This window comes from Mycteria americana, chromosome 1, assembly GCF_035582795.1.
Source record: "Mycteria americana isolate JAX WOST 10 ecotype Jacksonville Zoo and Gardens chromosome 1, USCA_MyAme_1.0, whole genome shotgun sequence".
NCBI classification, from domain to species: domain Eukaryota; kingdom Metazoa; phylum Chordata; class Aves; order Ciconiiformes; family Ciconiidae; genus Mycteria; species Mycteria americana.
This window is the reverse complement of record NC_134365.1, coordinates 64,998,239-65,012,260: the sequence shown is the minus strand read 5'-3', so window position 1 is coordinate 65,012,260 and position 14,022 is coordinate 64,998,239. Positions and strand designations below refer to the sequence as shown.

At 42.1% G+C, this 14,022-nt stretch overlaps 1 protein-coding gene across 2 annotated transcripts; it reads left to right on the top strand.

The window, feature by feature from the left end:
* Positions 1 to 3,872: 3,872 nt before the first annotated feature.
* On the top strand, positions 3,873 to 10,565 carry MRPS33 (mitochondrial ribosomal protein S33). 2 transcript variants are annotated; one of them, XM_075503417.1, is made up of 3 exons: positions 3,873 to 3,978; positions 6,578 to 6,833; positions 8,546 to 10,564. In XM_075503417.1, exons 2-3 carry the CDS (start codon positions 6,619 to 6,621, stop codon positions 8,649 to 8,651), a joined length of 321 nt encoding a protein of 106 aa, XP_075359532.1. In that variant the 5' UTR covers positions 3,873 to 3,978; positions 6,578 to 6,618; the 3' UTR covers positions 8,652 to 10,564. The 2 variants fall into 2 exon arrangements, with proteins under 2 accessions (XP_075359532.1, XP_075359542.1); XM_075503427.1 differs by having other exon boundaries at positions 3,920 to 4,008; positions 8,546 to 10,565.
* Positions 10,566 to 14,022: the final 3,457 nt, after the last annotated feature.

The following is a 14,022-nucleotide window of genomic DNA, read 5'->3' as shown; positions in this document are numbered from 1 at the left end:
GACAAACTCACAGTGGCTCAAGTGTTGCTTTTTGTCAAAAACCTACCTTAAGGCTATTCAACATTCAGTGATAACTAAAATACATATACCAGAGTAATTAGCCAGATAAGTAATTCCAGATCACTATTGATCAAATAAAATAATCCCAGATCAAATTACTTCCAATGCTATAAAAAGGTCTTCCCTGTACTTTATCATGAGGTCTCTTCCCCTTATTTTTTTGCTGCTCTGCATGTGCTCCATGCATGTTTCTTCACTCCCATGACTTCCTTCCTTCACAACAGTCCCCATGCAGAGAATGCCCATGTTGTCTCCAAGCTCCATGTCAACCCACTCTCCTTTAACTCCTTTCTAGGGTTTTACCTTTTTCACTCACCCATCTGCCACTGATTTTCTTCTAAATAATTGCCAACAAGTCCAAACACTTTGCTCTATTTACAACAAAAAGCTCAGGAGGATCTAACAACATCTCCATAGAATTCAGCTCATCACAAGCCCGTTCCTGCTGTCAGCCTCTGCTGCTTCCTTCCATTCCCTGTTATCATCATCCCTTAGCATGTCAAGTCTAATTTAGACTGTGAAAACCTCAGAGTGGGGACGTTCATTTTATGTGTCCAAAAGACTCCACACACACTTACAGCGCTACATAAATAGTATTACACTGGTCTGATTAGACAGGTGGCTTTGCATAGCAGTCCACCAGCTTAGTCTACCAGCAGTCTTCGTCCACCAGCAGTCTACCACCAGCTTAGGAACTGGAGGTCTAGCTCTTGTGCACCCCATCTCCATAACCACCCCCATCATTCTGCACTAGTATGAAGATGGATGAGCTTCACAGAGATGAAGGAGTGAGACATAAATGTCTTCCATTCCTGTCGCCTCCTCACAGTGATAACTAAAAAATGAAGCAAAGAAATACCTTCTGTGACTAGCGGCATAATAGTAAAGAGCTTAGGCAGCAGTTCAGCCTTCATCCTGAATGTTAAGCACTAGCAACTAAAACAGGAGTGCAACCACCCGTATACCACTGATGGTAATTATTGCCAGGGATGCATGTTACAGCACTGCTAGGCAGCCAGAAAGGTGACTGGCCTGTCTAACCTGTTCTCATGACAGGCATCATCTCAGGGAAAGTGATTTGGACAATGTCCTCCACAGTGAAAAACATCACCCAGCAAGCTTAAACTCCCCCTCAGAATCTAGGGAGACACACAGTCCCTCAGATGAGGTGTGCAAGACCATTTATGGCTACATGGGTTGCAAAACAGACCGTGCTCCACCTCTGCAAATTTGCAGATGTGTTGAGTTGTCGCTTTGTTGACTGTTGGGACTTTGGTATTCCTTCCTGAGTGTCTGTATGCTGCCTTACTGGCTAACATGCTAACCCTGGCTGGGTACTTTTGCAAGCAATTCTCCTCATAACCGCAGTAATAACAGTGATATAACAACAAAAATATCCTCTTGTGAGTGCACATCTTTGCTTTATTCCTGACCTCAGATTTAATAATATTTGTATGTTATTGCATGGCTGACAGGAGAAACAACTGATTTTAGAGGAAAAAAGGCAGAAGAAATGAACTAATGCAGACCTGTTCATATACGTGCACTTCCATCACACCAAAAGAGCCATGCTGAAGCTCCTCACATCCACAGAGTTATAAATCTATATGCCTGCAAAACGTAGGCAACAACACTGGGTCTCTGAAGAGAAAATCTTTGTATTGTGACTCCTTCCTAGTGATCCAGAGCTCTGATGTGTAACTATGAAAAAGAAAGTCAATTCACCTACTGCCCTGATCAGGAACAGCCATAATTCTCACATCAGCCTAGTCTACTAAATGTCTCTGGTCTGAAACTCAGCAAAGTAACTTCAGACAAACAGACACCAGGCTGATAATGTTGCTGGAAAACAGAAATGGAACCAGAACCACACTATTTGGTCCATTTTTAGGTAAATCAATAGTTTGAGGGAAACCGGAAGATGTTTTTCAATGGTCTATATGCCACTTCTCTGAGTTTGTGTAACATGCAGGAAGAATTGGATATTTTCATTGATGAGGAGAAATGAGTTCAAACTGATGTAATTACTGAAACAGGCAGGATGATTTACCAAATTGGAATATTAAAATATTTTGCCACAATCCTTTTAAACAAATAAAGACATCTGAAGATGTGAGAAGGTAACAGTATGTATTAAAGCACCATCATTATTTTAGAGATGCAGAGACAGTAACTTGTCCCAGTCCAACCCCCCAAGGAGGGGTGGAAAGGAGTGGAGATGGCTACAGAGAATCAGACAACTTATCCCTCCAATGTACAAAAAGTGTGCTCAGTTTGGAGCTGTATGAGGAAAAAGCCCCAAATAGCCAGCAGCTGTGTTTCATTAGAGTTTCTAAAACGTATTTTCTATGACAGAATTTATTCCAGTCTATATAGAATAAGTATTTTGGAACTCATAATGTTTAAACAATTTAATCCTGGGACAAGAAAGTGGTGGTTGCTTAGGAGCCAGCAATCACAATTTGATTATAATAAGTGAAAAAGGACAGTTCCAGCCAGGGAAATACTTTTTCTACACACACAGAGATGCTTCAGAAAGACTACCTCCATCAAGATGAGAGAAATTATGAGAAAAATACGATTCAAAAATAGAGGTAGACATCTAAATGAGAATTCTTATGATCTTACTCCATAGTCTAAAAGTAATGATTGTAGAATTAAGAAAATGGCCAGTTTTGGCTGAAGGACAATTTTGGCTCCGCAGCAGGGTGAAGGAAACTCTCAGAAGTTAAAAGCGTAGTATAGAACAATGTGGAAAAGCAAAAATACAGGAAAAAATGTTCGGGAGTGCACAAAAAATGAAGACTACAGAAAATGCATGAGTGATGTGACTACGGGCTGTAAAATGGGGAGTGGAACAATGCCGAGGTGCATGACTAGGTAGAGATGGTAAAATGGCACAGAAGTGGCAGAAATGGTAAAAACTTCTATTCCCTCCTTAGAAAGATTAAGGAAGAGACATTCTATTATCTAGTAAAAAAAACCAAACCCAAGCATTTTTCAGTCCGTTAGTGAGTAATGAAGATGGTAAACAACTTCTACTAGAACATTTATTTTAAAATCAGGGTATCTAGGGAAGTTTTGCATAACAATCCTTGAAGAACGGGCAAAAGAAATCTCAAGAATGTTAATTTCAATAAATCTTGGAATATGAAGGAAATTACAGAAGATCATGCCAATGTGCAAAAAGAGCAAGAGAGGCATCCAGGGTGCCTAGGCCACGCGGCTGATCAGCCCCTGGGACGCATGGAAAAGGTGACAGAAAATGAATCACGGAAGGACTAAGGAATAACAATGTATTCAATGTCAGTCAGTACACACTCGTCTAGAAAACAGATCCAGCCAGGCAAGCCCAATTTCATTCTCTGATGGCATTACACGTTTGGCTTATAAATGTAATCACATAATTGTCATTTACTCAGATGTTTGCCCAGAGCCTGATTCAGCACCTCCTGGCACTGATTAAAATTAGCGTAGATCGAGCACCGGGAAGGCTCACGTGAAGTGGGCTTGGGAGGGGCTGACGACCCGCAAAAAGCAGCGGTGCCGGGGAAGCGTTAGGAAGTCCCGTGCCCGCCCTCACGCCTCAGAGGCTTCCCGCTGCTCCCCTGGCCCCCCCACCCCGGTCCCGGTTTGGGGGCATGAGGGTGAGTGACCACGAGGCGCGGGCCGGGGACCTGCATCGCTTCCCAGCACCAAACGGCCACTACTCGGTGGGGGGAAAGGGGAGGCGGCTCCGCTCGGGCGGGCGGGAGCCGGGGGCTAGCGGGCGGCCACAACCGCTCCCCAACGGCCGCCCCGCCTCACGGAGCCCGACGTCACCCGCCGCGACGCCTCGCCGGAGAAGCCACCGCGCATGCGCCGCCGCGACTGCCGTCCCCGCCGCCCTCCGGCCGTGCTGTGCCGTGCCGCCCGCGGGTCAGCTCGGGGGTCGGGCCGGGCGGAGGGGTGAGCGGCGGCCGGGGGCACGGCTGCCCGCTCTCGCTGCCCGGGCGGGGGGAGCGGGGCCTGCGGATGTGCGCGGAAAGGGGGGAAATGGTCTCGGGGGGTTCGGCCGAGCCCGCGCCGCCTCCCGGGCCCTGGGGCGGGATCTCGGGCCCCGCTGGGTAGCGGGTAGCGCGGGGCTCTGTCACCGGGGAGCCGTTGGCGGCGGTTACCCCGAGGTGCGGTTGCAGCCCGCGGGTGGGTTTCCACGCTTGCCCTCCTGGAGGAAAGCAAGGCCGCGGAGCTGGAGGCGGCAGGGCTTGCAGGAGGGCTGTGCTGGGCTGTGCCTGGCTCGGGTGCCCTTCTGGCCGGGCGGTGGCCCGGGGCAGCCTTCTTTTCTCCGTGTGGTCGTGGGAAAATCAAAAGGAATTATGGCAACAGAAAGTTCTCCTGGTATATGCTAAGTGAGAAGGAAGCGGTCTGAGACAAGCTAGCAGATTGAGAAGAAAAAGCCCAGCCTAAGATGGGAAAGCAAGGCTTTGAGTAGCAGTAAGGAGGGGGAGCAGGTGAAGAAGCAGCACTGTATCGTAGTCTTGCTTTTGGTTTAGGTGTGTTAAGTACCAGTATGTGATCCTGAAAATATCATCGCTGTAAGTGACAAGAACAAAACTGTTCTGGTAGCATCTCACAGAATCAGAGATTGCCCTGAAACAGCCTTTGGATAGCTCTGGCACTTGGGAGTTTGTAGCCTTCGCCTTTCTTGTCTCTCAAACGTTCTTAGACTGTCAAGGATTAAGGGTGGTCTCCAGCCTTGGCTTGGGCTATTTAGATTCCTTTAGCGATTCTGAAGTGAGAAGCAGGTCCCTCAGACCACTGATTTGCATTGTTTGGGAGCTAAAGGTGTTTTCATTTTAAGGCTGCAGTTGGAAGAGATCAAGCAAGCTTTGTGTTTGATTTGAGTCTGGTGGTATTTTCAGAGTGATGATGTGATGAGTTTTGGGGACAATTTGTTGCTTTATATCGGAATGTAGGAATGAGGACTGGCTGTTCTGAAATGGATTGTTTAGCAACACTTAGTGATCATTCCCCCATGTAATAGATGCTCAAGTTGAAGTGCCGCCATGCAATCATTTAAGACCTTCTACCTTCTCACACTAGGCTGGCTGCCTTAACTTGAGGTCTCTGACACTTTTCCTTCCCTTTTGTTAATCTTTGCATTACTCTCTTTGACTCAGATTACTTGTGTTATTTTCCTGCTTCCTTTCTAGTGCTTTGCTAACAGGAGTAAATCAGAGTAGACAGTGGTGTCTCAAGTCTTCCAGTGGGCAGATGTATGTAGGTGAGGTTATGAATACTTCAGATCTGTGTTATTAAACAACAGGCTCCCTGTTATCATACTAAAATGGGCTTAGTCCTGTCCTGCTGATTACTCTTGTCCTTGCTCTATGCTCTTTAATTTTTTTATGTTCATCTTCTGGAATCAGCTGTGCAATACTTCTTAAAACAGGAATTTTAAACTTTAACGTAAGTGTAGTGCACTTGAACAAACCCTGCCTAATTTCTCTGGAGATTTGTGTCATCACTTATTCAAAAAGGCACAGTACAGGCAACATACAGCTTCAAATACAGGATTATGGGACTCTTATTTTTGCCTATTACATCCCATTCTGCAGAGAAAGAGTAAAGTAAAGATGCAAAGAAGAGGAAAAAAAAATGGAGAGGGGTAGGAAAACTGAGAGAAAACCCTTCTCCCCACTCCTTTAAGAGAGCGTGGATGTTGTCTCTGGTGGCCTAGTAACAATGGTTTTGTCCTCAGAGCATTTTTGTTGCAGAGGTGTCTTTAGGTGGGAGATGGCTGAAAGAGAATGGGAAGCTGCTGATGTGGGATTTTCTTGGAAAAATAATCTAGTATGGGGAAATGATTTCTTTCCTCTCTTAAAAAGAATAGGTATCAGGAGAGACTGAAAAGAGAATGGAGAAAAAGTTGATGGAAACGATCAAGGGAAGGGAGTTGAGATGGGAAAGATCTGTGTGATTCAAAGATCTGTGTGAAACATTTATTTTATTTTTGCAGTTAATAGGCCATTTTTGCTAGTTGCACTGTAACAACATTCATACAATGTTTTAAATAGGGTGAGAAATTTTCATGAGAAAAACTTCCAGGTTGCTTCCTCAATATATTTAAGTGGTGTCTTACCTTGTGCTTGTGTAGAAGTCGGAGGTATCGCAGTGGGCACCATTTTTGGCAGAGTTCACACTGTAATTGTTCCTGTGACTGGAGTTTAAAGGTAGCCTTAGGCAAGCTGAGTGGGATCTGCTAATAAACTAGCCATGGTAAATTGTAGGTACTTTTATAGTCCATGTTGCTGTCTGTAGTGTCCTAGTTAGGCTGCTAGTTGTACCTGAATTAGCGTAGACATTCTTTATATGCAGGGTTATGTACTAAGAATTAGGCTGATTTCATGCAAGGAATGCATGACTTCAGATGTGTGATCAGTGTACGATGAGTTGTTTTGTTTGTCTTAATTCTGGGATAGCTTGCAATACTCAATGATCTTAGAGTTGTGGCTCTTTTTTGTCTTTCCTTTTGCAGGAAGGTCTGTTTGTCTATGTGTGCCTACTCTTGCTTGGGAGATGTCCAATGTTTCCAATTATGCCCTTCGAATGGCCCGGCTTAGTGCTCAGATATTTGGAGAAGTTGTCAGGCCAACTGACTCCAAATCTATGAAAGTAGTAAAGTTATTCAGTGAGCAGCCTATGGCCAAGAAGAAGGAGGTCTACAGCTGGTATCCTCCTCACAACACCTACTACGCCCTCATGAAGAAACTCCGTTACTTTGGTCTCTACAGGTAATCTCTGTGGGAGCAGGACTGGAGATGAGAAGGGGGTATGAGTTTTGATACAGTTGTGTTTTTCCTCAAGGAAAAGAGGAACATAGAAAAAAGTTTAGTTCAGAATATGGTGTATATGGAAATACGCACTTGATTGTTACACTGACAGCAAGGAGAGTAAGTGACTACTGTTTAAGTAACTTTTACCATGATTAGCACCTTTTGTGAGAGACTTTAGGTGTAGTTATGGGCAACCAGTTATATAAGAAATAGTTCTTGCTTTGGCTTTGTGGGGAAGGGGAGAGAGCTTTCTCATAGAGAAGAGATGGGTTTGTAGTTCTGAATATGGCAAATGAATGTGCTACAAAAAGGTGATGTTATCTTAATGCAAAAATTGCACTAAGACAGTCTTACCATATATTCATCAATCATTCAATAGGCTGTGTTAGGCTGGAGGGGCTTTTATCCTTTAAAATAAATTAAGTTAAATTAAATTCAAATGTGGTTTAAATAGCCTTGTTAAGTCCAGCTTCATCCAAACCTGTTGTCTAATTTCTAAAAGAATTTCGACAGTCTCGAGTAGGAAAAACTGCACTGCTAAAGAACATCAGCAGGAGTTGAGTGCAGTCCTTTGACTTCAGACAGGTAGCACTAAAGAAATCCCTTAAAAGTGAGGCTGCTAACCCTGTCAAAACAGATTAATTTCTATTGCTAGTATCACAATACTAGCCATCAAGGATTGCATCAAAGATGCTCTTGGTTTAGGTGGGCATGCGAACGCTTTCTAAAATAGCTGTTTGTTGTCACAGAAAGCTTCAATGACATGATAATGTTCTTTACTCTTCTCTTTCCCCTCCTAATCTCAAGTTCCTTCTCTAGCTGCTCTGTATACCGAGAGCTTGTAGAGGATCAGGTTTGCTGGTCAGAAGTATGTAATGAAGAGTCATAGAGTAAAAGGGGCCTGATAATACCTCGCAAGCTTTTTGTTTCTTTTTTAGAAAAGTTGTATTTAAAAATAGCAGTGCAGCAATCTTAGGCCACTTGGAATGCAGTTGTGACTTTTGAAAAATACCTTCGCACTGAAAAATACAGGGGCAGAGATTAAACAGAATTTATTAGAACATTATTGAGGATTCATTATCTCTGCCAGCCCCTTAATCCTCCTTCCTGTTTTATTCTCCTATTAAGATTCTACCAGTAGCTGATGGTTTCTTCATAACTCATTCTTGAAGTCACCTGAAAGCAGTGTCACGTACTGTAATTACTGCTCAGCATGCCCCTGTTTTCTTAGATGCTAATGACCTGAACTTAGTATCTAGCACAGAAGCACGATGTGCTATTGCTAGACTGCTGATCTAGATGAGAAGGGGGAAATTCTCATTCTTGTCTCTTGCTGATTTTTATATTTTACTGCTCATTTAAACATAATGGATCAATAAATGCAATGGAAATAATATATATATGCACACACTGTTTGTTGCTGAAAAGGGCAACCTTATTAGTTCTGAAAGTACCAGAGGAAATCTTTCATGTTATTCAGTCCAAAATTACTGCTAGCAGTAACACTGAATACATTGCAGTGAGTTTCAGTATGGGCTTCACTGTTAATGAAAAAAAAAAAAAAAAACCCCACTTTGAAACTTTTTTTTATCATACAGTTCAAAGAATCTTTCACAACTAAGTATTTCAAGAAATAGAGTGAAGTTTTTTTTCTTTCCTCCCCCATGTAGGGATGAGCATCAGGACTTCAAGGAGGAGATGAGGCGATTGAAAAAGCTCCGTGGGAAGGAAAAACCAAAGAAGGGCGAAGGAAAGAGAGCTCTCAAGAAGAAATAGTGCCACTTGGACAATATAACGAACTACTCTGGAAATGCTGGAGAACGGTTGTAACCCAGGCTTTCTGTTCCCAGCTGGAGAGGTCTTGGCATGTGAGCTGCGTGTGGGGCACAAGAAACACATGTGAAATACTGGAGTCCATCTTGGGAGTGCACTTGAGTCTTTGTGGTTTTATTGTTATTGAATTTCTATAGTTTAAATATACTGTATATTGGAACACATGAGCTTGTCAGAGCCCTCTCTTACCCAAGTAGTAAAAACAATAGTAAAAAATAAAAGTGCTCAGTGTTTTTCTTGCAAACACCTGTAGCTGTTTCAGTTTTTCTGGATCTGGAAAATTGTTTGGGTTTCATTGTCTGCTTTACTTTCTTGGATTGATATCAACGTTGTTTTGCATGTAGCCACAAAAAATAAGGTTTTCCGCTTCTACTGCTGCTTGTCATGTTGCCTGTTATAATGAGTTTCACTTCGGGTAGCTTTAGTGTTTTGTGGGTTTTTTTAAAGTTGCTGTTAGAATCTATTTTTCTGCATTTTGGACTGGACAATACTTCATGGTCCACTGCCTACCTGCAGCACTCTCATTGTACCCTGAATATTTAGATACTGCAACAGAAGAGGCTGAAATATGAAGGCTCAAACTGTTTTCCAGTTTGAGACCCCCTACTAATTAAAATGCAATATTTAAGTTTACTGTAAGAAAAGGATTTTGCATTTGATTGCCTGGAGGGCATGTATGAAGTACTTCATAAGGTGATGATCAGTTTTACTGGTATTCAGTATGTGGTTTTATCGCTAGGCTCCTTCAGTGTTGCTGATATTAATGATTGCATACATCTACCATTCTTACCTGTCAGTCCCTGTCAGGGAACAGGAAGTAGAGAATGCAGCTGTGCTACTCTGCCTGGCCATATGTGCATCTTGCCTGTGCGTGCCCTGAAATGGCATCTTTTAATTTGCAGACTGTGTAAGCTTAGAGGAACATCCTTGAGGTAGTAAAGGAGAGCTATTAAAACCATAGAGTGGCTGGAGCAGAAAGTATTTGCACAGTTAGCTTGGGGTATGCTTGATTTTGCGTACAGAGGCAATCTGAAGTAGGGAACAGTACTAAGCTACTGACATTTCTAAACCAAGCTTGTTCAAATTTAAGTGTATTTGGAGGGACTCTGATCATTTAAATCATCAGACATAAACTTGTAACAGCTCAACAACCGTACTTCACCAAGTTTATTAATTGAAGAGGTGCTGATTGTATTAAAGGTGTTTCTGGTGAGCTGTGTAGTTCTTGTTCAGTATCCTTACTAAGTGTTACCTGGTTTTCTAAGCTCTAAGAGAAGCTGAAATTAGGAAATCCGCAGTGTTGCAGGAGAAGCACCTGAGGTCTTACCACAGTCAATGAAATGCTGTAGAAGTTAGTAAAATATATATCTGCTCTGTACTCTAGTGGTTTCTTTTATTCTAATTTAAAATCCTTTTAGTAACTTACAACTCTTGCTCAACTGTGGTGTGCCTATGGCATTGTAGTGCTCTGTGTTGTCCATGGGTTGTGACTTGTCTGGTACTGAAGTATACAGAGCCTGTGATGGACCCTCTGCGAAGTACTTGGTTCCTGGGACACGCATGCAGCCAGGGGAAGCGGTCTGGTTCCCTTGAATTCCTCTTCAGGAAGAAGAGTGGCTTGGAGCCATGTACTAGGTAGGAGAGGCAATTGCCTGAGTAGGAAGGTTGCTGCTGCCTGACTGTTTCTGGCTGTGAGGAGTGAGGTTGCTCAGTTGCTTGCTTTGGTGGAGAGGAAGACCAGTTCTGAACCTCTTCAGCAGAATTGCTGCAGCAGCTTTGGACAGCTGGTGATTGTATTTACAACAGCTTTGTCGGCAAGAACTTGATGTCTTCTAAAATTAAACCAAAGATCAATAAAAATGTTTTCCCTGCAATTTAAGATGAAAAATCAACAGCATCTTTTTTGTTCCTGTGAAACACTTAAAGCTTTGACAGTATAAACATGCAAGAGAAAGTGCGCATGCATCAAAGTAAATTATGGTCCTGCTCCAGTAAAATAAGTATGCATGGCCTTAAACTTTGTATGTGTGGGCGGACCTGGTTATGAGTATACATATAATGATGCATAAAATACTTATACAGCATGATTGGCCATGGTTATGCTTCTGAATACACATTTAGCCTGTTTAAGGACTGAGGATCTACAGAGCCTCCTGAGGGCAGTGAATACTACAGGTATTCTGTATCTCAGTGTGCCACCTTGCTAGACACAGGTACAGGCTCAGCAGTGTAATATTAGATAATTAGGCTTGGGGATCAGATCTGTTCTTCCTTGTCTACTCCAAGCCACCTAGCTATTTGTGGATTTTGAGAAGTTCCTGTCATGAAGAAGAAAGCAAAGCACTTGTTTGGCTAGTTGTCTATAATGGTCCCCTTTGTCTGCAACCTGCCAGAGCAAACCTGGAATCAAAGCATCACCGTGGGAACATACTTTGGGAAGATACTTACAGCAGCATATCCAAAAAGGGAGAAAAACTGATGAAAGTGTCCATGAAGTAAGCTGGTGTGAAACAAATGGACTGAATTGTTGATTTTCGTTTGTTCTCCACAGTCTTTACAAAAGCAAAGTGGATGGAGTGAAAAAAATGGTAACTTGTAAGAAGAGCAGTATAAGTACAAGAAAGATTCCCCTGCCTAATTCTTCATGATCTTTCTTCCGTAGTACTCATTCACTAGAACTAGGTCTTCTCAAAAATGGCCTTTTCCCTTCCCCTGAGACTTCACCATAAAATAACGATGATTCAGCCATTATTGGAGTATATCCTAGTATTAGGATAATCTGTTGCTTGCTGGGAGTGTTAGTGTAACAATTTTGTTCCGGAAAATACAGCCTTCTCTCCATAGCTGGGGTAGAAATAGGCACTTTCCTACCTCCCTTCTAACCTGTGCTCTGTCATTTAGGAATAGACATTGCCTGAAGAAGACCATGTTCTGTGAATCACAGGGTCTAGACAAATTGGAAGTCAATCCTGAAACACCATGCCAGGTATTAATGCAGTATGTGTATTTAGGAGGGGAAGGAAAGTTTTAGCCATATTCTGAGGGGTAAGGATGGGAACACTTATGCTTTATACAGCTATTGGTATAGTGGCAGATCATTTTATGTACAAATAATCAAGTTCAATTAGATTTCTGTTTTTGGCTTTCCCCTTACAATGATTCTTTTCACCATTCAAACTCTGCTGTGTTGTTACAAAATTCAGTCTTTTCCTGAGGGTGTGAGCTGACTGTCCTCAGCAGATGTTTAGATGGATGTTTTAGTTCTTGATCGGAATAAGCATGGTTAACTGATCTCCAAGGGACTAACTGAGAGTCAAAACCCTAACCTCTTCCCAATCCTGAACGGCTTTATTAAGTGCCACTGCTTCCTTATTTTACAGTGCTTTAAGGATGTCTGTCTTTAATTATACTCTGGTATAATACAGTCATAGCTGCTGAGTACTGCCTTGATAATCACAAGTTATTTCATAAACAGGCTGACCCAGTTGCTGTATATATCCTATAGGGAGAGCAGCTATTGCTAGAACCTCTTACTATTGAAAGTCCTGCAGACAGGCAGAAGTTCACTTGCATATGATCATACTCTGTAATGGTGGAAGGGGGGGGGCGGGGGGGAGCAGTCTTGCTTTCTGGCAAAGGTACCAGTATGTTAAAATATATGTGCTCTGCTCAGGAAAGTGTTAACTTGAAAAAAGTTTCTTCTAATGTGGAAAGAGTTTCTTCTACTTATTAAAGCAATGTGCTGAGTTTACACAGGTCAGCGAAATGCACCTAAGTTACTCTATGGTTTTAGACAAATGCTTTGTCTTACTTGCCTACATTTCCTCAAGAGTAAAATTAGAATGATGATCACTTAGTGAATAGTGTCACGAGGGTAAGCTGCTTCTAGGATGGGAATTTACCCCAGGAGAACCTTGTGTAAAGAGCAGCTTAGTCTGGCTATGGTAGAACTTGTACTTCTGTGTATTTCAGAGCTTTGTTTCAGAGAGATGATTGTATGCAACAGTTGATGACATTTTTAACACATAAAATAAGCTGTGGTAAGTTACTGTGTTCACTGTTCTGCTTTAGATGTTAGGTACTTCAAATGCTGAAAAAAATCTTGATTTGGTCAGAAAGTAAAAATTAAAAAAAAAAATCACAGCTATTAAACTGTAAATATTTTTGAAAATTTAAAGTATCTGTGTACATATTCCTCTACCACTTTGAGTTTGAAGGCCATTTTAGGATCATTTTAAAAAAACAACAATCAACAAAGTCTGTATGTTTTGGAAAAGCTTCACAAATCTGAAAGGCTGCTTTGATGAGGGAATGACTGTGGTTTTCTTTCTTTCAAAGCACAAAGAATAATATGCAAAGAAAACAAGTGCTACAGGGATCTCGGATCGATTCCTTTAAACTCAATTCTCCTCTGTAACTGTTTGATTGTGGTACTTCTTGTACAATCCCTTGGGAGTAGATCCTGGAAACAAAATCCTTCAAGAGGAGACTCTTTCTTCATTATCTTGAACAATACCCTTATCATAAATCCTGGTTAAGAATTAAATTATGTGTGTGGGCCAGGTATTTAGATGGATCTTCCTGTGCCCGCACAGCTGGGGTAGCATGAAGAAAGGCATTTTAGTCTCTTCATTTCTTTCTCCTCTTCACTTTTACTTGTCCTTTTCCTCAAGTGTAATAATAGTGTCTTGAGTACAGAGAGGAAGGAACAGACATGAAAACATCTGAAAGAATTTGCTTGTGAAGGCTCAGTCGCAGCAGAGCACAGCTATAGTGTGTCCAAATGGTGAGGAGCATGACTGTAGACAGATGTTAAGAGGGACATCACCACCACGCTGGCTGAGAAATTATTTAGGGTTGTTTAAGGGGATAAATATGAAACCCACAGGATAACAATCATGACATTGAAGTGTCTTTATACATACTACATTGAATTGTTCTGGGTGGAATACTGGGGAAAATTCCACAAAGTGAAATATTTAGAAAAATTGACAAGATTCCCAAGAAGTGGGTTTGGCTTCTGTTGTCCGAGTCAAGCGAAGCTATGCTGAGCCAAGTGTTATAAAACGTAGCACAGGGACCACTTCTTTCCTGGAAGAGGAGGAGGCAGGCTGCATGACCTCATACATTTTCTCATATCATAGCTAGGTCTCTGAAAACAAATCTCACCAAGAGCTAAAAAAGGATTTTTATATCCATTAGGTTTTCTGTCTGTGCTTGAAAGTACTTTACTTCATCCCAGGGCTCCTAAAGCTGTTTGTAAATATTTCATGGAGTTCAGAGGGTCTCTCCCACTTCATTTGTTGTTTCTGTG

Bases quoted from the DNA above. Each gene is read 5' to 3' on its own strand.
- MRPS33 (XM_075503427.1), top strand. From the start codon at position 6,619: ATGTCCAATGTTTCCAATTATGCCCTTCGAATGGCCCGGCTTAGTGCT. The intron at 6,834-8,545 runs GTAATCTCTGTG...TCCCCCATGTAG, and splicing joins CGTTACTTTGGTCTCTACAG to GGATGAGCATCAGGACTTCA.